The 23,347-nt window shown below is 42.9% G+C and overlaps 1 protein-coding gene across 11 annotated transcripts in view; it reads right to left on the bottom strand.

Annotated features, from left to right (window-relative positions):
* Positions 1 to 23,347, bottom strand: part of Syne1 (spectrin repeat containing nuclear envelope protein 1) — a 493,437-nt gene that overhangs the window by 144,972 nt on the left and 325,118 nt on the right. For 9 of the 11 annotated variants that reach the window (XM_029532807.1, XM_029532801.1, XM_029532800.1 and 6 more), the window contains 4 exons: positions 16,877 to 17,071; positions 15,429 to 15,569; positions 8,429 to 8,596; positions 8,072 to 8,233 (listed from right to left, as the gene is read on the bottom strand). In XM_029532807.1, the coding sequence (XP_029388667.1) occupies positions 8,072 to 8,233; positions 8,429 to 8,596; positions 15,429 to 15,569; positions 16,877 to 17,071 (666 nt within the window). Of the gene's footprint in view, positions 1 to 8,071; positions 8,234 to 8,428; positions 8,597 to 15,428; positions 15,570 to 16,876; positions 17,229 to 23,347 lie in introns of those variants that run through there. The other 2 variants (XM_021221334.2, XM_029532799.1) reach the window with 2 other exon arrangements.

Here is a 23,347-nt window from a genome sequence, read left to right on the forward strand (position 1 = left end):
GCTCCCCAGAACTCAAACAAAAACAAACAGAAGATAAAAGAAGCCTCTGAGAACATGATTAATAAATGGAATGGTGTTACTTTTTCAAAAAGCTTCTAGAGAGGTGTATGAGGGGATAGGAATTTGGAGAACACGTGTTAAGAAACTTTACAACCATCTGGCATCATCATGACAAGAAGAGAATTTTATTTAATTTGAAAAACTCTTGGTATATGATGGATCAGAAATTAAGAAAAACCTCATGACTGTGGCACTATGGTCAGTAGCATCATAAGAGCTCATTTATCTTTTTTTTTTAATGCTAACTTCATACTTAGGTCTACTATAATCCAGTTTAATTTATCATACACCTTTGTTTCCAGTGTGGGTACAAATGGAGGTACCAAGACCCTTGCTTCTTGCCTTGCCCCTCCCTTCTCCCCCCTTTCTACCTTGCAGTATAATCTTTGCTCTGAGCCAAATGCATCTGTTCTTGGAAGTTCCCTGCTGTGCAAAGGATGCCCTCTCATCATCCTAGAGCTTTGTAAATCTCTGTAAGCCAGTGGCTCTCAACCTGTGGGTGGAGGTCCCTTTAGGCGTCACAGATCAGATCTCCTGAATATCAGATATTTAAATTATGATTTGTAACAGTAGTAAAATTACTGTTACGGCAATAAAAATAATCTTATGATTGGGGGTCACCCAGCGTGAAGAAGTGTATTAAAGGGTTGAGCGTTAGGAAGGTTGAGAATCGGTGCTCTGAGTGGTAGGGACTTCCTTTCCTTTTTCATTTCTTTCCTTTCTTTTCTTTTTTTTTTTTTTTTTAAGATTTATTTATTTTAAGTGTATATGAGTACCCTGTAGCTGTCTTCAGACACACCAGAAGAGAGCATCAAGTCCCATGACAGATGGTTGTGAGTCACCATGTGGTTGCTGGGACTTGAACTCAGGACCTCTGGAAGAGCAGCCGGTGGGTGGGGATTGTTTGTTCATTTGTTTGTGTTTTGTAGTGGCTATTCCTGGTTGTCAACTTGACTATATTTGAAATGAACTACAATCCAGAATTGGAAGGCTCACCAGTGAACCTAATCTGGAGACTGGGAGATAGAAGTTTCTGATCTGGATCTTGGTATGGAGATCTTGAGACACAGTGGTGATTGAATCCAGATTAAGACAGGGAGATCTCAGAGTCCAAGATCATCTGGGATTAAAGGTGTGGTGGCACACACCTTTAATCTGGGCTACACCTTCTGCTGGGGACCATATAAGGACATTATTGGAAGAAGGGAGTCGGGCTCTCGCTCTTTCGCCTTCTTGCGGTGTGGGACTCAGCAACTGCTAGATCCTTGGACTTCCATTCACAGCTACTACTGAACCATTGTTGGGATTTGGACTGCAGACTGTAAGTCATCAATAAATTCTTTACTATATAGAGAATATCTGCAAGTTCTGTGACTCTAGAGAACTCTGACTAATACATGTTTCTTTGGTTGTTTGTTTTGAAACAAGGTCTACATACATCAGGCCTCCGATTTGTTATGTAAGAGGAAGGCCTCAAACTCCTGATTCTCTTGCTTCTACCTGACAAATTTCGGGGCTGTTTATCCTTGCCACTGCACCCAACCAGAACTTCTGTTCTGTTGAGATATAGTTTTCTTATATTTGCAACATCTTTTATCGAGCCATATAATCCATGGGTGCCTTTGAATGTGTAATCTCTGCCTCATTATTTATAGGTGTGGGCAACCATGCCCAGACTTGGTGGTGAAGGAGTTTTGAGATCTCATTGAATTTATAGACTGACTCTCTTTAATTATTCATTCAAAGTAGTTTCATGCGTTATTAATTATGAACACTTGCTGAAGACCTGATTGTCAAAAAATAAAAACTCTGGATTATTTGTTCAGATTTTAACCTCCTCTCTAATTAGACAGACGGGCCTCATTATATCCCCTCCTCTTCTGCAGTTGTAAGCCACACTCATCCTCCCCTCATTCTCCCCCACCTTCCCACAGCTGTTCATACAGTGCCTCCCTCCCACCTGTCAGTATTCCAATTCTCGCCCTATATGCAGGCTAGATGTCTCTTAATCTACTCCCCCCCCATCCCCTTTTTTCTTATGTCGCTCACAATAATACTTCTCTTTTCTCCACACCATGCTGGTGATTCACCCTCACTTACTTTCAAATCATATATTTATAAAAAGCCAGTCTTTTGGCTGTTGGCCTAGGGGGTGTTCAATACATCTAAGTGAATCAATTCTAACTCATAATACAGTTGGTGCCCAATTCACATAAGAAATGACCAGAGAGAAAAAACACAACTCCTCATCAGCCCTCAGTGGATTTGGCTGAGCAGGGGGTGGTGACGTCCCTGGCTTCTGTTTCTGTCTCCTTCTCGCCTTCCCTGAATATTCTTCAGTAAGAAAAAAGTGTGGTTTGGTTCCTTGGAACTGTCAGTTCTGCGCTGCTAAGGCTGTCCTCCCTTCCCAACTTCTGGCCCAGCATCCGAGCTCGGTGACAACCGGGAAGGTTTCATTTGGAGTGATGAAAACATTTTACAAACAGACAGGGGTGGTGCTTGTGTGATGTAACCATTTTAAATGTCAATGAGTTGTACGCTTTAATTAATTTTGCTATGCGGTTTTCACTTTGCAATATGTAAAGACATCCCTCTGGAAGCCAAACACACCTTCAGTCTCATGATTCAGAGAAGAGTTCATGGCCAGCAGCTGGCCCACAGTAGCTGATGCAACCTACTGTGAGAGGAGAGGAAGAGGGGGGCTTCTTGGGGTTGGCACTGACTTGTGGTGATAAAGAGGACACGTGAGTGGCAGGGACTGAGTTGGACAAGTGGCTAGAGATTACTAGAAGTTGGGAAGGGGATCTGACAGAGGGGGAGGGGGCAAGGAGGGAGGATGTGATCAGTTCACGTTTTATATATGTGACCTCACAGGCCTCTGATCTGCCAAATCCGTGAGGAGTTGTGTTGCCCTTTCTGGTTATTTCTTATCTGATTCTCTCTCTCATACACTCACATAAATACACGTATACTTACATATACATATATAGTAAATTTTAGAAAATCATACTGACTCCCATTAAGATACCCACCCACTAATATTTTAATGCAAGATCAATACTTGGAGCTTCACTCAAGCCCAATCCTTTAATAGTAGGGCCACATGGAAACTGAGTAGTAACTCTACTCAGTCTCCAGGCTATACCTTTGAGTACAGTTGTTTCCATGATCTATTTGTTAGAATAAAATAGCCTCAGGCCGGGCATGGTGGCACACGCCTTTAATCCCAGCACTCGGGAGGCAGAGGCAGGTGGATTTCTGAGTTCGAGGCCAGCCTGGTCTACAAAGTGAGTTCCTGTCTCAAAAAACCAAAAAAAAAACCAAACAAACAAACAAACAAACAAAAAAATAGCCTCAGAACTCATCCCAAAGCCTGTCACTGAGCTGAGTGTGACAAAGATGCCAAATGCCCGGCCCCCAACCCCTTACCTGGGCAGCCTGGGAAAGCTGGCCGGCTGACAAACTGAGTTACCACCCAGGCCCAGATCCCGGGACTTTGAGCTGGCCCTCCATAACACCTACCCCGCCTATGAGCTGCTCAAGTGTGTGAAAGGGCTGATCCTGCAGATCCAAAGCTGCAGGGTCTCTATGACTCAGGGCCACAGCAGGATGTCCCAGAGGAGTCTCTGAGGACCCAGTACTAACAGTGGAGCAGAAACCAGACCAATGACTCATTGCAATGAACTGTTTGGGTAAAAGGGCAGACTGCGACACACTGTGACACCGCAGCTTTCATGGTGAGGTGCTGTGTTGTTGTTTGTTTTTAATTTTTGTTTTTATTTCCTTTGGGAGTGGTTACAGAGTGGAGGGCAGATATGGGAAGAGTGGGTTAGGGTGCATGATGCGAAGTTCACAAGTATCAATAAAAATTTATGAAAAAAAAAACATAGAAAATAGCTCAAATTCCAACCACAGGGTATAACATTCAAACACACGTCACCATCATACGAACTGCACTGGGTCCTGCGCCCATCATACATCATAGAGATCCTAACTGGAGAGAGAGAGGGGCCTGAAAGCACCAATCAAACTGAGGAAGCTCATTGAGGCAAGAGTCCGGAGCAGTGGTTCCCAACCTTCCTAATGCTGCAACCCTTTAATGCAGTTCCTCATGCTCTGGTGACCTCAAACCAATAAAATTGCTTTTGTGGCTGCTTCCTGACTGTAATTTTGCTATTATTGCTAATTATAAGTATGTGATGTGCAGGATATCTGATATGTAGGATATCTGACCTGTGACCCTTGTAGGGGTTGAGACCCACAGATTGAGCACCACTGGTCTAGAGGAACCTTGTAAGAATTAGATCAATAAGAAATAATCCTTAGGACAGAGTGCAGGAAAATAAGTAAGAAGCAAAGTATTTCTATCAATTCCTTCAAAGTATGAAAAGCACACTGGACTTCTCCACCACTGTTCAGTCGGGATTCAGAAATAGAAGATCTGTAACGAAGGGTTCTTCCCAACTCCAGGGACATATTTAGATAGTGTACTGGCACTAGCTCTTCATGTGGGCGGCTTTGCCCCAGAACTTGTAGAACTAAGGCACAGACATTGGAAGCAAACAACGATAGCCCCGGAAGGAGAAGCTAGAGCGCAGGGTACGTACACCACTGCACCAAACTGCATGTGCTTGTGTCTCCTCACCCTCCATTAGGCCATTGATAAACTACCCGAGCTCTGAGGTCTAGCTTACATGTGTCATTCAATGAGCTACATCGTCTCACTGTGGTGATGGAAGGCGCTGTCCCCAGGACCAGCAAAGGACAGAAAGTCATGGCCTCAACTGCAAGAGAAGTTATTTGATGTCTTTCTGATTCATAATAAGCAGCAATGATGTACAATTTTAGCTGATCAGATTTCAGAGAATTAACTGTGAACTGTTCATCCTAAGTAGTCTTAAATGGGACATCTAAATCTATCCCTATATACCAATATGTGCATGTACACACACACACACACACACACGTGCATACATACAGACACACATGCATATATACACATTCACATGCATGTACCCACGCATGCATATATATAAATACATGTACACATGTGCCCACACACATACACAAACACATGCACACATAAACACACAAACACACATGTGTACATGCACATATGCACATGTACACATATGTATACACACACACGTGCATACACACAGACACACATGCATATATACACATTCACCTGTGTGTACCCATGCATGCATATATATATATATATATATATATATATATATATGTACACATGTGCCCACACACATACACAAACACATGCACACATAAACACACAGACACACATGTGTACATGCACATATGCACATGTACACATATGTACACACACACACACACACACACACACACACCAGGAAATAGTGCAGAAGAGAAGACAGACAGACCAAAGGAGCCAGAGGTTTAGAGTGTGCTATTAGGAAACAGTGTCTGCTGGACACATCGGAGTCACCAGCACTCATGAACTTGCAGCTAAGCCCCTCGAACTTGAGCTCACAAAGACCCTCCCTCTCAGGGCTGAGAATTGCCAGTTGAAGATTTCTGGAGCAAGGAGAATCTGTGTGTTGTTTTGTTTGTTTGTTTGTTTGTTTGTGGAAGTTGCTTATGCTCTATTGAGTGGCCTTACATGTATACATGGACAGGACTGACCAAACTCAGTGGGCTATGAAGAGAGGAGGGTGAAGTTAGAGGCTGAGTGTGGGTAGATACGATCAAAATGCATTGTACACATGTATGAATAAAAAAAAAATACACCTAAGATGATAAATGGTCAATTTTGTGATTTCGCTATGAAGTCCTTGGACAACAACTTTGCTTCATTACAATATACATTTCCATACTACTAATGATGGACAGGGAGATGGTGGTGCTGCTTAGGGTTAATTAATATGCATGCTCTGTAACAAACTCTAGGGTATGATCCACCATGATCCTGTTTTCTTGCAGAACATCACTCCTGAAAGGGCCATGAAAGGGTCTTGGGGAACTGTGGTCAGTTAACTAGGTTTATAGGGATGATAAGCCTCCAGAAGAGGTAGAGACAACCTAAAGACAGACAGGATGTAACCATTTAAACCTTCTCTCAGATCATCGGTTCTCGGTAATATGTGTGGTTCTTGAATTACCCCGATAGATACCACTCCTAGATAACTCATCCTATATTCTCTTTGGATGCTTAAAGGAAAACAGGACCATCAGGCAAGGACCACTGTGGCCCCTCTAGTAAGGGAGAGGGATGTCTGGAGGGGACAGTGCTCTAGTGAGGCAACAGTGTGGTAACAGTCACGTGAGTGCTGGATCGTCCTCATGACTCTTATGATCTAATAGAAGATTGTATGCCTTTGTAGCCATGTTTCCCAAGCCAGGCAGACTGTGGGGCACTCTGAGGTATCTAAAACATAGTTTGTCAAAAGGTCTATAATAAGTCTATCCTGTGTATTTAATAGCTACCCTAAGAAATTACTAGAGTTTCAAAAGCCTGAAACCACTATTTCTCAATATGCCATCTTTAGATGGAATGCATGCATTATTATCTTAAACTGAAAGGCCACATATTGCAAAAGAAAGCACTTGTACTGGACAGCACATGTGAGCAAACCATGAAGTCCACGTCTATAGTGGAGTCCAAATGGAGCATAGAGCAGTAGTGTGTGTGTGTGTGTGTGTGTGTGTGTGTGTGTGCTCACACATGTATGTGGGTGTGTCCAACCTGGAGATCAAACATGGGGTCTTAACATGCTGGACAAGTGCCCTACACGTGAGTCACAGTTCTATAGCCTCAATTCTAAAGCTGATAAACTGTGCTGTCTCTTAACAGACATACCTGTCACTCTGTGCTTTTATCTCTCTAAGATTCATATTTTATTGTTTATTTATGTGTACATGTGCTTCTGTGTAAGAGCCACGTGTGTGGGGTGCCTGAAGAGGCCAGACACATTTCCTGTGTGCTAGAATTATTGGTGTGTACTGCACACCTGGCTTTTTTTAGTTCAGTTACACGTAATGACTTTTATGTCTAGGATTGTTTGGTCCGTGTGTGTGTGTGTGTGTGTGTGTGTGTGTGTGTGCATGCACCACTTGTGTGTCTGATACCCATAGAGATCAGAAAAACATATCTGACCCCTGATACTAGAGTTACACATGGTTGTGAACCACCAAGAGAGTGCTAGGAACTGAACCTGGATTCTAGGCAAAAACCTATGCATCAACCTATGAGGCCTATAGGTCAATTAACAACTAAAGACATCTTTCTCACCCTCTGCTTTTGGGGGGGGGGGCGCTGTCATATGCTGCTGGGTCCTGATTAGTATTGGACAGCACTTTTCTATGTCATGTGGACTCAGCACCCAGACCAAAGCAGGTCTCCACATCCTTAGAACTCAGTTTTGCCACATAAGTGACATTAAAACACTGAGTAGGTCTGGTTGGCAGTGCCCACTTCCTATGTGTGGATCTTAGCATACATTTTAGGCTAATGCATTTTTAGCAGCATCTTTCTAAATTAGATTTATGGGATCAGCTCTTTCTTCACATAAATCTTGACACTTTCTCTTAACTTATATAAGCTTTTAAAAATGACTGGAGTCAGAACAACACACGATGAAAACTTAGAACTCCTTCCCACTGAAATCTGGGGGTCATTTCCAGATGAGGCCAATTTGGGATATAATTTTCATATTTATTTTTACAACAATGGCTCATAACTAAACCAAATCAATCAGGCAACTAGAAGAAAAGACAACTGGTATCAGAAAAACCCCAAAGCAACACCAATGCATGTAGTTTTCTAAAATTAGAATCCAGGTCTGATTTTCTCTGTTTCCTTCTTAGATCCCACCCACCCTGTAGGAGTGGTGGCAACTCCCACCTTTTGGAATCCTGCTCACTCCAACAAGAACTGCCGGCTCTGTTCTCCCCAACAGGAGCCTGACAGGCCAGCTACAGTGCACTCTGATTCCATCCCACAGGAAGCTGAAGTCATTGGGATTGCTATTTTTACCTGGTGCTCAGCCATCTGGCTCTCTGGACTCCGGCTGGGCTGGAGGCTCTCGCCCAGCTTCATCTCCATGGCCTCCATTTTAGTCGAGATGGACTGGAGAGAGTCTTGGTACTTCTGCTGGCGTTCCAAAGCTTCGTAGAGAGTCCGCTGTTTCTCACTGATCTGAACAAGAAAGGGGACTTTACCAACGGCTTCCTACTTCTTATCTTGCAGGTTGTGACATTTGTTTCCTCACAGCTTTACCCAAGGGTATCTGACTGTCCCCTAGATGTGCAACTCTGCGTGTATTTCATAAGACGATACTGAAAGCGATGGATGTCTGAGAAACTCGACCAGTTCAACGCTCTGAAGACTTACCACGTTTTTTAAGGTTTCCCAGGAACGTTGTAAGTCGCCCAGCTTGGCAGTTGCTGAAGGCTCCAGGCCCGGCTCATACAACTCTTGGGATACAGCGGCACTGGGGGGGATTCTTGCAGCATCTGTCTGCAGCCCCTCAGCTGACAGAGCCTGGTAGTACGCAATGTCCTGGGTGGAGAGTGCATTGTCAGGGTGGGAAGGGAAGGCAGGTTCATTGCGCCTAGCAAACTGTTCTTCATGCACTGGAAAGGCTTAAGATTTACATTGTTGGGTGCTGTGAGCTCGGTAGGCTGGGATGCTTAAAAGTAGCATTTAAAAATAAAGATTTTTAAAGATAACAAGTGCATTACAATTGCTTTAGGAATCTCATCACTATGAAAAAAAGTATATCAATAGTTCACATCGCCAAAGTACCTTCTTGTTTTATATTTGGTAAAATGGTAACGCAAACTATTCATGCAGTAGCACCTATTTAACAGTTTTATTTCTATTTAATCAGTTACACTTCTACTTAACCAGCATACTTCTATTTAACCAGCACACCCATATTTAACTAGTATGTCCCTAGTTAACATCTAACTATCTAGTACACTTCTATTTAACAAACACACCGCTAATTTACCAACACACCTCCACTTAACCAGAATATCTATATTTAACTAGTACATCTCTACTCTAGCAGAATATCTATACTTAACCAGCATACCTCTATTTAACCAGAACTGCTCAAAAACCCAATACATCTCTAATTAACCAGTATACTCTATTTAACCAGCACATTCTAATTAATTGGGCACCTCTATTTAGCTAGTATACCTCTAATTAACTACAATGCCTATATTAAACCAATATAGGAAAGGGATGGGCTCTACATGATCTAGTTCCCAAAATGTAGTTCACAACATTGGTTAACGATCTGAATAAGTATTGAAAGGGTTCTTTTTGTTGTTGTTTGTATGTTTGTTTGCTTGCTTGTTTGTTTTAAAGATAAATGTAGGAGAAGGCAGGAGGATTGGGAGGAGTCCATGGCTACTCTCAGGTACATATCAAGTTTGGAGCTAGCCTGGGCTATAGGAATCTATCTCAAAAAAAATGAATCAATCTAGAACTATTAATTTGTAAATAAAGCCATACTTTGCTATTTGTGAGTGAATTATTCACACAAAAATATAATTACTTCAGTTATTAAATGGTACAAAAAAATATAAGAAACTAATAATTTTAAAAGATCAGTCTAGGCCTAGCAGTGGTGGTGCACGCCTTTAGTTCCAGTACGTGGGAGGCAGAGGCAAGTGGATCTCTGAGTTCCTGGCCAGCCTGGTCTACAGAGCAAGTTCTAGGACATCCAGGGCTATACAGAGAAACCCTGCCTTGAAAAGTAAAACCAAACCAAACAACAACAACAACAACAAACAAAAAACAAAACAAAAAAACATTCATCTACTTACTTATTGGAAATATGTGAGAAATCAGCAAAGTTACTGTTGAAAACTCATGGTTTTGACTGTCTTTTAATTTCTTGTATGTCTGATATACATATACATATGTGTGTATGTCATTTATTGTATCAAGACACCATGTACTTTCTATTTTTTTCAAAAACATGTATATGTGTATGTGATATATGTATTCACATGCATGCACTGGCATGTGGAGGCCGGAGATTAATTTTTGCTGTCTTCTTTGTCAAAACAGAGGCTGTCACTGAACTTGAAAACTCAGTGACAGATTGGCTGACTGGTTGACTTCCAGGGACCCAGTATCTCACCTCCCAGGTGGCAGGATTACAGACGTGCACCACCCTGACTGACTTTTATATACTGGGGCTGTAGTCTCCCTGGTAGGCACTTGCCGGCTGAACCTTTTCCCCAGTTTGTGTGTTCAATGGTTTCTATGAGCACTCATCTGACTCAAGCTGGGAGCAGTGTTTGTATTCTGCAAGAGCAGTGACAGTTGCTATCTTAAAGCTCATTGCTTTTGCAGCTGTGCTATTGGGGGTAATTATGATGATTTAAAACACTGAGCCCTGCTGATAATCACCTATTGAGAAAATCTGCAAAGGTTGCGGCCATACAGGAAAACGTAATCGCAGGAGGTAGTCTGCTATCTGGGGGGCTGGCCTGTCTCAGGCCAGAAGAAGGGTGGTAATTCCGTAGAACTGGGTCAGACCGGGAGTGGGACTCTAGCTGACATCTCCTCCCGAGCTCTGAAATTGGAACAGGTAATATCTAATCTATGCATCGGCTCAACACTGAGAGTGAATGTCGCCCTCTACCCATCCTGTTGTTGCTGCTGAAGCTTCCAGCTAAGTCCCTCATGTTTATGATGCCACAGCAACATGGCTGTTGGTCCCTTTCCCATCACCATCTTCATCTGTCCAAATTTACTTTGCACATGTGTGTGTCACACATAAAATGCACACATGAAGCACACAGTATACTTGCACAAAGTACACACATAACATGCATGCTTTATAAAGCCCTAGCTAGCATCACTTCCTGTGTTCTCTCTGATTTCTGGATTCAGATGTGACATGACCGTTTAGGCCCTGTCACCTCCCCATGCCTTCCCTGGTGGCTGCTCTGTTCTTCCCCACCATGAGAGACCAGATCCCTCTGGAACTGAAAACCAAAATAAGCCATCTCTCTCCAAAGTTGCTTTGTGGGGCATTTTGTCACAGCAACAAGAAGGTAACTAACCTCCCACTCCCAACCCCCACACACTTCTAGTGTGTCTATTGATCTAGAATGATCTATTCCAAGTAAGTTCTGGACACAGCTGCTAGTTCAATTCCTTCAGTAGTTCACTGATGTCTGTTGGTTAAAGTCCTGAGTCATTCATGTGCCATAAATTCCTTTATATGCTCCTTTGTGGTGGTCTGAATGCTTGGCCATAGAGAGAGGCACTATTAGGAGGTGTGGCCTTATAGGAGGAGGTGTGGCCTTATAGGAGGAGATGTGGCCTTATAGGAGGAGGTGTGGCCTTATAGGAGGAGGTGTGGCCTTATAGGAGGGGGTGTGGCCCTATTGGAGGAAGTGTGTCACTGTGTAGGTGGGCTTTAAGGCTTCCTGTGCTCAGGCTCCACCCACTGCGGTTGATAGTCTCCTCTGTCTGCCTGCAGAATTTAGTCTCCTTCTGGTTGCCTGGTAGAACTCCTGGCTCCTCCAGAACCACGTGTGCCTGGATACTGCCATGCTTCCTGCCATGATGACAACAGACTGAACCTCTGAAACTGTAAGTCATCCCCAATTAAATGTTTTCCTTTGTAAGAGTTGCCTTGGTCATGGTGTCTCTTCATAGCAATGAAATCCTAAGACATCCTCCATGGTGTGGCTCCCACATCTGCTTCTCGATCTAAGTGTTTCCAATTGTACTGGAACTCTCTGCTTTTGCCTCTGTGGCTTACATGTTCTCTCTGCTTCCAGGTTCCCACATGGGGTCCCTTTTACCTGAGAAAGTTCCCCCCACCCTGCTATCTTAACATCCTCCACATACCTCACAAGGCTTCCTTCCCTTACAGTGAATGGGGTCAGGTCTGACACAGACCTTAAACCACCTGGCTTGGCTGCTGTCTCTGGGGTTTCCCATCACATGAGGCTCCCCTTTATCGGGCCACTTGCCACCCTCTTAGCTCCATCATGTGCCTTTGCTCACAAAATTCTGAGCCCTTTAATGACAGCCATAATGCCTGAGGCTTTGCTTTCTGAGCACATTGTATGTGTTCAGCAAATTAGCAGGCAGGGGGCTGTGTGGAATGAATCTTGTACCTATATTCACTTTATAGACACTAGAAGTGACACAGTAGTCTCCCATGTTCTCATACTCTCCACACTTTCAGTGACCTGTAGTTTACTGAGATCTTGAAACCTTAAATGGAAAATTCCATAATGCTCACCCCATAAAAATTATAAGTTTTGCATGGGTACAATGACATATACTGTTGTTGGATATCTCTTACTTCCACCAATTTAAAAAAATAATTTCTTGGTAGGAATGTAATGTGTAAGAGAGAACAGTGGGCGTGGCTCCATCATGGACTGAGCATCAGCAGGAATCTTGGAATATTGGGTAAGGTGGAACTTTGAGCCTATTGCTGTCACCAGCTTGAAAAAACAAAGTCCAGCTTTAAGTAACATAAAATTTCTCAATTATATACCCAATTATGAATAAGACCCCCAAAGAGCTAGAGTGCAATTTGTTACCAAAAAAAGAAAAAAAAATTTTTTTTGGTTCTATGTGTATATGGCTCATGCCTACATGACAACTGGCGTCTTATAGAGATGAAAGCCCATCATCTTCTGTATGTGAGGAACTTGGATCTGTTATGCGAGAGCTACCAGAACTCAAGGAGTAAATCACAATCACTAAGAAACCCATAAACAATGGCTGCCATCAATGCTTGGTACAGCGAGGAATCGCGGTTAGAATGTGCGTCTTGGTGCTCATGTGTCTAAGCTTAAGATGCCCAAGGAAATAAACCTGGACAAATTTGGCTCCAATTCGATCCACATTTTTCCTAATCCTAAAAGCAGTGATAATTAGACATCCCATTTAGCGCTTGTAATTGTATGTTGCTATTCATTTTCGTTTCCTCGGAAGCTGCTGAGGAACCACCCAGGGAAAGCCAGCTTGGACGCTGAAGAGCTATGATATCACAAAGCTTCTGACCTGGAGGCCAACGACATGACCCGATATTTGTCTCAACTCTTCTGTGGAATCCAGATCACCGCTGGTGTCTAGGGAGATGGAGGAGGCTGTGGCAAACTCTGAGGACGCCTCCTCCCCTCCTCGCCTCCTCGCCTCCTCGCCTCCTCGCCTCCTCGTTTCTCTCCTCTCTCACAGTCAGAGGAGGGAACACCCTGACTGTGAGGGGGAAATCTGTTTGTTATGTAACAGATATCTACTTACAGAAAGAGCGAGCACAGAGCCCCTTCACGGATGTGATGTTTTTAAGTAACTATATCTGGCTCTTCCTTGGACGGTTGTGTACATTCTGTGCTGTACAGCGTTGGCGGTCTGGAAACTGGAGCTAAAGGGCATCCCGAGAAGCTCCTTGGAGTTTCAAAACTAGTTCTGAAATCTAGTGCATTGCTGCCCAAGCTGTCAGTCTCTCACTGATTTACACTGTACTCTGGGAACATTCAGCCAACTGATGTGGCCTGTAGATTTGTTTCATTAAACAATGCCAGGACTCCATTGGCTATTTAGCATCCTCTGAGTCAAGCTGCCTGCCTTAGCCCAGGTGAGGTCACATCTACTAATGAAGAGGGGTCCCTGCCTGGATGTTTGCCTAACAATGGATTTTAACTGACATCTTGTGATGGAGCAGACTTGTAAAAACTAAGCCGCAGGGAGCCTAATCTAGCTCATTGTAAGATGTGATTATCACTGATATCAACTAATAACAAGCACATTGTGCATGCGTTTTTGTGATGACGTACTCGACAACCTCACATGCACATTGAAAGTGTTGTCCAAGATGGGGCACAGAAATAGAAAATATTAGAAAAGGCATATACTTCCACAGCATACAGTGTCAAGATCAGTATTAATTGGGCTACTTGAAAAGTTTAAGAATATTATGTAATCATTTTGATATACAACCAGCTGACTATAGTCCATCTCCTCTGGGTCTAGGGACATCCATGACCTCAGGAAAGAAACCGTATCATCCAAGGACGAGCAATTCATATTTTTAATTCAGAACTTGGGCAACAGAGCTCTCCCAGGGAGCTCTGAACTTCTCCTTTTCTTGTTAATTTCCTCTTATTACTCTTGTTATTATTTAATTCTTGTTGCCTCTTCTGTTCTGTGGGTAAGGCAGAAAGTCTTGTGTCTGCTATGCTCAGAGGTCTTTTGTTTTGATTTGATTTGTTAGATTTGAGCCTAGGCTTTGTCACTCCGTAACTCAAGGTGGAGGGGAACTCATTGCCGAGCTCTCAGGCCGGTCTTGAACTCATGGTGAACGTACCTCCACAACCTTCTAAGTGCCAGGATTACAGGTGTGAGCCACCACAGCCAGCTAAGAATGGATCTGGTGAATGGATGACTTAAGAATTTCCCCAGAACTGTACCAGTCTCTACCAACAGACTGTCATACCATCTAACTCTCTCCTCAACGTTAAGACCTTTTTAATTTGGAGGCCTTGTTCTCTTTATCTCAGAAGTTCCATGCGGAACCCTTTGGCTTTAAAATTAAAGTGACATAATAAAAGAAACATTTTTTTTTAAGTGATGGATTTATAGCGCTGTCTATGAGACACTTGCTCTAATTAGTGCCTCCTCACAATATTATCTCAGCTCATGAGCAGTTACATAACTTCTTAGAAACATCATTAAAATCTGTCAAAATTTGTTTGGGCTAAAAATACATCACCGCTTATCACACACACATTAAAAGTTTTGGTTATTTTGAAGGTATTTTGCTTATATCATATCCGTCTCACTAAATGTTTAGGCACACCACTTAGAATATGTTATATTTATTGTAAGATATGTTAAAATGCAGCCCATAACAAGGCACATCTTCATTTTATAGAAACTAAAAGTCTTATATGAATCAAGGTTTGCTATTTAAAGTAGGACTTGGTTAGTGTTACCTCAGTCCTCCATGCATGTTAACTAAGCCATAGAATCATACTTCTGTGTTCTCCTTTGGGATACAGTACCCCATGCCTAGGATTGCTTTAGGAAGCCATAAGGCCTTAAAGGGACCTTCTTTGGGCTTTAATTTGCATGGTGGATGAGTTTGTTTATATTGGACTATAATTTTCGTGAGCTAATTTTTGCTCACCTCACCGACCAGTAGCGCAGTAGGAGTGGCGACATATGTCGCCTTCCATGACAACCATAATTTATGTGACTGTCACACTTAATGATATGGCCCCTGGTCTCAAATTCGATGAAGCTGGGGACTCACAGCCACAGACCAATGGGGATGGCAAATGGAGAACTGTATGCACCAAGAGCTCACAGTGTGGGAAGGACAGGTGAGAGGTACCTGGTTAACAGCCGCCTCCGTGTTAGCCACAGGTGATGGGGAGCGACAGGCCGGTGGAGAGGAAATCTCACTGTTGGTTCCCTCCTCCCCAGACTCTTCAGTGACAGGTGACAGCAGAGTGTGACATCGACCTGCAGTCATCTGCCACGCAGAATGTAGCCCAGAGGACATAAAAATCAGTTAGTTGTGTTAGCACAAAACCTCACAGACGCAGCTCAGGACATCCAGCCGAGGCTGGCATGACTGGCATTGGTTTACATATTAACTCTGGGTTAGTATATAAAAGTGGTTGTGTTAAGACTGTTTCTAAAACAGACAGATTCGTGGCTGCTCTTCACACCCAAGAATTTTGATGTTGGTCAAAAGTGTCTCTTTTCATCGAGTATATTTGTGGCTTTATAAAATAAGAAGGGAAAATGTGGGCCAAACAGGAAAAGGGATCTGTGAAATAAAGCCTAGCCTATTGTGCCATCTCAAGTTCCAAATGTCCGAGGAAGTTAAATGCAACTAAACAGGATTTCTCAACCTGTGGGTCGTGACCCCTTTGCAGGGTGAAAAATGGCCCTTTCACAAGGGTCGCATATCAGACACTCCGCATATCAGGTATTTATGTTATGATTCATAACAGTAGCAAAATTATTTATGAATTAACATTAAAATAAGTTTATGGTTGGAGGGCATCACAACACGAGGAACTGTATGTATTCAAGGGTCACAGTGTTAGGAAGGTTGAGAACTGCTAAAGTCACATATGGCCACATGGTTTGGGGATATGTTACTTATTACCTGAGACATAGCATAAATGAGGAGAATATACATCACTAGAAGATACTACAGTTACCAAAACACTCAGCTGCAAAATGTAGAGGGAAATAATGGTATAAAAGGGAGATTAAATAGTCTCTTGATTCCAAACTAAACTTTGACCCATTAATTTCCTTATTTTTGTCATAATAGTTTTTAGATAGATAGATAGATAGATAGATAGATAGATAGATAGATAGATAGATAGATAGATAGAGATAGATAGGTAGATAGATATCACATATATGGGAATATATATCACACATATATTGGAATATATATGTATATGTGTATATGGGAAAACAGTTAAATCTATGTGTCATGATTCTGTGGTGTAAAGGAATTATTTTCAAAATAAAACAAGAAATAGGTCAGTGTTATTGCAAAATTGCTCACGAATGAAGGGCAGCCCTTGGACTCCAAATCTAACATTAGCAGTCCCAAATGCCACTGTTTATAGGGTTAAAGATTAGCTCTGGTTCCTGGGCAGTCAGTCACTGCAAACGAAGGAGCCAGCTCCTAAATTAGGATCTATAAGCTCTAAAGCTAGTCTCTAAAGAAGCATGGCTGTGGCTCCTGGCCACCACCAGCCGTGCTCCAGTCCAAAGAGCAAAGCTAGCTGGATGGCCAGGTTTGATCCTTACCATGACCACGGAGGGGTGGGCCGAAGGCGTGGGGAGGAGCTCGCGGTCCAGATCCTCGGTCCCTTCAGCCAGTCCCTCGACCTCGGTCACTGTCAGCAGCATAGTGGCGTGCTTGGCTTTCATCGTCAGCATCTTGCATTTGGAATTCAAAGAGTCGATCTGCTCCTGGTAGCCCTTGATTTTCTGCGCCAGCTCCTGAGGAAACATTTTCCCACTGTGTGTCAGAGCAGCATCAGAAGGAAACAGTAGTGGCGTTCATCTTCCTGCAGCCCGGAGCCAATGAGAGGCGGAGCCGAGCCCTGCGCCGAGCAGAGGCGGTCTGCAGCTGCTGGCTGCTGCACCTCCAGCCCAGCCGAGCCAGACCACAGCGCAGCAGAGCCCAACCCCAGACACTGAGCCCCAGCCAGGCTTGCACTGGCAATATGGGGCGGGCAGGTTGGCTTTGAGCCCTGACAGGTGACCATTAAGCTATTATGAACTTCCAACATGAGGTGCTGGCAACTTTCTCCAAAATACCTGAAGCCTCTGAAATTTACCAGATGGTTCATGCCATGGAAATTAGGTCATGTGATGACTAAAGCTAAAAAAAAAAAAAAAAAAAAAAAAGCAAAGCTCAGCTCTTATACTAACTACATCCAAGAGGTGGCAGTCACTTAGCAAGGCAGGGTCACAAAGCAAACTGTTTGCTGGTTCCTGTGACTGAGACCTTTTCTATAGAAAGTCAGAATAGTATGTATGAAATCTATGATATCTTAATCCTTAATTTGTATGTGACTGACCTCCTAAATATACTATCTCTGTGGCCAATAGTCTCTCATCAGACATACCACACCTCAAGTATTTTCTCGTATTTCAAAGAAGATTTCTGAACTGCTGTTGCAAATGAATGCTGTCTCATTTCATTTTGCTCTTGGGGGAAAAACAAAAAACAAAAAAACAAAAACATTATTTTGAGACGTGATTGAAACTTTGTGTAACTATATTCTGGACAGCACACAGCTCCTCAAAGGGTTACCTACGGATCAGTTCTAGGGGTGTGGCAATTCTAAACATTACAGCTATACTTTCTTGCTTACATTAAAGAGAAACCACTACCACAATAAGATGTTGAAGTAATACTTCCTCATATCTTTAACAGATCGGAAATATATGTACTGAGACAGTAACATAAAGATGTAGAGGCAGTCTCCTTTCTTTCCCCTGTTGTTTGGGACAAGCCTGTTTGCTTGGCGAGTGTCAGTTACATATACAGGACACCTTCTGTGACTGGGATTCGAGGTCCTAGAATAAGAGCTGCATCTGTCCTAAAGATGCCACAAGGTGGTTGATTCGAACATCAGGACTATGGCGGGCTCAGGGACAGATTATTATAGACTGTCTCTAATACCCTTAATACTTATTCGTTATCCACCTCTGCCTGCCCTAACATCACGGTTAGGGAAATCCTTTTGGGGTGTATTAAGTTCTCCAATCACATCTGAGGGTTCCTGACTTTTCTGTAAGCCGCCTTCTCAAGCTTCCCCCTAAGGTACTTGAAATATGTCCTTACTTAGGACATTCTCTTGTTCTCTGTGTTCTTTAGCTACAATAAGATCATGAAGCCATTTCCTCGGGTAACATGGTACTGGACAGCCATCTGAATCCATGTTTCTAGGCCATTACCATTCATATTTGGGACTATAGCTCCATCTGCTATTCCCTTTGAGGGGAGACATTGAAAATCAAATTCTTTTTGCAGGGTAGAGGGAACAGGTTTTGTTTGTTTGTTTGTTGTTTCTTTTGTTTTGAAAGGTAGTCATGCTATGTAGATTCATCTGGCCTTAAACTCACAATCTTTCTGTTTCAGTCCCAGTGCTGAGACTAATCTCAGTGGCATGTGCCACTATATCAGGCTAAATGCTAACATTTTAAAATGAGAGCACGCACACACAGAGATACACAGAAAGACACACAAACAGATGCCTGTACCTGTGCACACATACACGCATGTGCACATACACCAGACTGTTACTGTTGGTTGTATCGCTCTGCCCTCCCACTTGAAAGTGAACAATGGGTAACAGTCCAGCAGAATCTAGCAAGCAGCTTGTCATCTAGATGGTAGTTCATACCAGGAATTCCAAACAAAACAAAACAAAACAAAAAGCAAAAAAAAAAAAACAGAAGTCTAATTTATACTCTTGTGTCTGAAAATACTTATTAAGTCTAAGGGAGTTTTATTTGTTTGTTTGTTTGCTTGCTTGCTTGTTTAAGGTGCCTTGCCTTTAACAGGGAAACTGAGGGATCTCATACAGTTCACAGAGTTAGACTTAGCCTTTGCTTACACTGTGGCACAGGTGACAATTCCCCCTGGTAGGACCTACACAGGCATGCCCGTGCTGATAGGAAATGCCCTTCTCCAAGGTGACAGTCTCAACTTTAGCATGCACACAAGTCATCTGTGAACTTTATTCAAAATACAACTCTGATCACCACGGCCAAGACTTCCATCTGCTTGGTTTATCAGAAACTGCACTCCATACTCAGCCTATGTGGTAACGGCTTCCTTCTGTGAACGCTGCCTTCCTCTGATGACGAAGACAAATCCACTGACTATGATGGAACCCAGTGAATAAATGAGTTATCCTTTCTCAGAAAAGAAATATGCATGCATATTTTAATTTGGGCTAGACATATCTATAAAAGATCATAACAGAGGGTATGTCTGGGCCAATGTCTGCTCCAAAGAAAGCAGCCTCTGGGCAGCCTTCTGTCCATAGGAGCAAGGAGGCTTTTATGTCTGACGGAAAGCTAAGAACACAGGGTGTTCTTTCCTGTGCCTTCAAAGCAGCTAGGCTTTGTTTCCGTTTTTTTTTTTTTTTTTTTCAAATAAAATGTACCTTTTGAAATTTTTTTCAAAAATTAAAGTGAGCATATCCCTTAAGAGTACAATTGTGATAAGTGGATATTAGCCCAGAAACCTAGAATACCCAAGATACAATCTCTAAAACACAAGAAAATCAAGAATAAGGAAGACCAACACGTGGATACCCATTCCTCCCCAAAGTAGGGAATAAAATACCTATGAAAGAAGTTGCAGAGACAAAGTTTGGAGCTACGATGAAAGGATGGACAACCCAGAGACTGCCCCACCCAGGGGTCCATCCCATAATCAGCCACCAAACGCAGACACTATTGCATATGCCAGCAAGAACTTNCTGAAAGGACACTGATATAGCTGTCTCTTGTGAGGCTATGCCAGTGCCTGGCAAATATAGAAGTGGATGCCCACAGTCATCTATAGGATAGAACACAGGGCCCCCAATGGAGGAGCTAGAGAAATTACCCAAGGAACTGAAGGGGTCTGCAATGCTATAGGTGGAACAACAATATGAACTAACCAGTACCCCCAGAGCTGGTGTCTCTAGCTGCATATGTAGCCTAGTTGGCCATCATTGGGAGGAGAGGCTCCTTGGTCTTGCAAACTTTATATGCCCCATACAGGGGAACGCCAGGGCCAAGAAGTGGGAGTGAGTGGTCAGGGGAGCAGGGTGGGGGAAGGGTATAGGGGACATTCAGGATAGCATTTGAAATGTAAATGAAGAAAATATCTAATAAAATAATTTTTTTAAAAAAAGAGTACAATTGTAACTATATCAGACTTTACTTAAAACTGAAATTCAGTAAGAGTAGTCAGAAACTACAGAAAGGACCCGCATCCTGACTTTTATGTTAGTACCACTCAGGCTGTCTCCTCTCCGTCACTTCCCTCCCTGTGTTTTGCTTTTCTGCACAATGACCTTCATGTGTGTCTACGTCACTATTTATGTGAAACATCTAAGCTACAGGATGAAGCGCTACAGATGTCAACAGGGAGACAGGACCTTAAGAAGACCCCGTGATAGAATGAGGCAGGTCACTATCTGAGTCTCCCAGGGACTCAGAGGTGGCTCTGAATCTTGTCTTAAAAATAATTGTTCTTTTGTTATGATGCCACACACAGTCTCTGTTACACTGCAAAAAAAAATCATCAATATTTGAACTCCAAATATTAACCAGCACTATATTTGAGAGCTTAAGAGGTCATTTTAAAAAAATAGCTGGTCTGTCTTTCTTTTTTCATTCCTTCCTCCTTTTCTTTCTTTTGTTCATTCTTTTTGGAAGCTGTCTTAGTCAGGGTTTCTATTCCTGGATAAAACATCATGGGGAGGAAACGGTTTATTCAGCTTACACTTCCACACTGCTGTTCATCACCAAAGGAAGTCAGGACTGGAACTCAAGCAGGTCAGAAAGCAGGAGCTGATGCAGAGGCCATGGAGGGATGTTCTTTACTGGCTTGCCTCCCCTGGTTTGCTCAGCCTGCTCTCTTATAGAACCCAAGACTACCAGCCCAGGGATGGTACCACCTACAAGGGGCCCTCCCCACTTGATCACGAATTGAGAAAATGCCACATAGCTGGATCTCATGGAGGCATTTCCCCAACTGAAGCTCCTTTCTTGGTGATAACTCCAGCTTGTGTCAAGTTGACACACAAAACCAGCCAGTGCAGAAGCATATTATAGGTTGGTTGTGAGAACATTCACCTGTAATCCCAGGCATTGGAAGGCTGAGACAGAAGAATAGGGAGTTTGAGGCTAGCCTGTGCTATATAGTGAGATCTTGCCCCCCACCTCAATCCTCCAAATCCAATCCTCATGGGGTTGAACAAGAGAGATGTAAATATTTTCAATCATATTTTGAAACATAAGCTTTAGTGATAGCCAATGTTATTCTGGACAAGTTACAAAAAGATTTGGGTCATAATAAAAAAGTTATGGAAACAGTGTTCTGGATCTTATAAAGCAGGAATAAAATAATATAGGACAATATATAATATACTGTGTAGACAGTGATTTCAAAAGTTGCCACTTCATTACCAGTTCATAAGAGAAACAGCTAGCAGATGATGTCTATAGCTGTAGAGGTGAATGTAAGAATATTGGTCTTGCAAACCACAGAAATGTACTATGCTGGTATACTGTTTGAAGAAGTTGTTTACTGATATGTGGAAAGCAGGCATGACATTTCCCACCCTTGGGGGGAACGGTTCAATCTCTGAGCAGCTTACTGTTACATTGGGGCCTCTATCCTTATGGTTGAGGTTAAAAAATAGAAAATCAGATAGAAAGCAAAACACAATGTCTGTCCTTGGCATGAAGGACTAAATAACCCTCTCTGTGTCACCCACCACAATGTATGGAACTATGAGTCAGCCCCCAAGGGAGAGAGAATTGACCTAATAGGAAATGACAGGCCAGGGACAGACTCTGCTGCTAAATATCACTGGGCTTTGTCACTCTGGAGCTGTGAGACCTGAGACTCAGGAAGACGCAAGGTGAGGCGGAAAAGACAAGGAAGAGGCACCTCTGAGGCAATGAACCTCTGATAATTCTTGATCTCAGTGAAAGAGTCTAAGCAGTCGACGGCAGGTGGAAGTGCTTTTCCCTTTAACATGAAGCCACCCTTTGTTTGTAAGAAGGCCAACACCATCGCAAAGCATTGGACTTGGTTGCTTCTTACAGGGCTTTGGAAATCGAGGATTAGACTATTTTCATGAATTAACTGTTCTGTTTCCATGCATGGGACACTCCGTGGGACATGCCACAAACAGCACATAGAGGCTGCAGAATACAGGGGAAATACCTCTGCATTACCTCTGTGTTACTGAGTCAGCAAGAAACACCTTGAAAATGCAGAAACAGCTCAAGTGCCGTACGCTGAAGTTCCTCTTATTTGCCTGCTGTAATTATCCTCTGGGAGGCTTGCTGCCTCCCTCTGTTAACCTAGGCCTAGTCCTGGAAGCTTCTAGCCTCTATACAATCTAATCTAGCCCTGGAGTGTTTTCGGCCTCTGAGACTCGTTGCTCACTAAGCTCACGCTTTCTTGTTCTTTCTGAACTCTAGCTGCTGGTTCACCTCAGCTGTTTTGCCTCAAACTCCTCTCCCAGCTGACTTATTCAATTTGGCTTCTCTCTTAGGCCTTTGAATTGTTCTGCTTTACCACGAATGAACTCTAGAAATCTAATCTCCTGGCTCTTTCTTGTTCTCCTGCTCTTTCTGTCTTTACCTGTGTCTAGCTTGTTCTTTCTTCAGTCTGTCTCTTTAAAACTTTCCCAGTGAAACTGCCTTCTCCTCCCTCTTTCTGCTGTTCTGCTCTCTCCTCTCCTCTCCTCTCCTCTCCTCTCCTCTCCTCTCCTCTCCTCTCTCTCTCTTTCCACCCCTGATAGTTATCAATCAAGATGCGAACTTTCATACTACAAGCCAAATTACACATTTTCTTCTGTAAGTTACCTTGGTCATAGTATTTTAGCATAATAATAGAAAAATAGCTAAGACAGCTCCTTTTTAATATGTTGAGACAGGGTATTGCTGAGTTGCCCAGGAGGACAGGGGCGGAGTCTACACTCTTGCCTCTGTCTCAGTTATGCTGGGATGATAGGAGAAGTCACCATA

The sequence above is a fragment of the Mus pahari genome, chromosome 21 (genome assembly GCF_900095145.1).
Source record: "Mus pahari chromosome 21, PAHARI_EIJ_v1.1, whole genome shotgun sequence".
Taxonomy (NCBI): domain Eukaryota; kingdom Metazoa; phylum Chordata; class Mammalia; order Rodentia; family Muridae; genus Mus; species Mus pahari.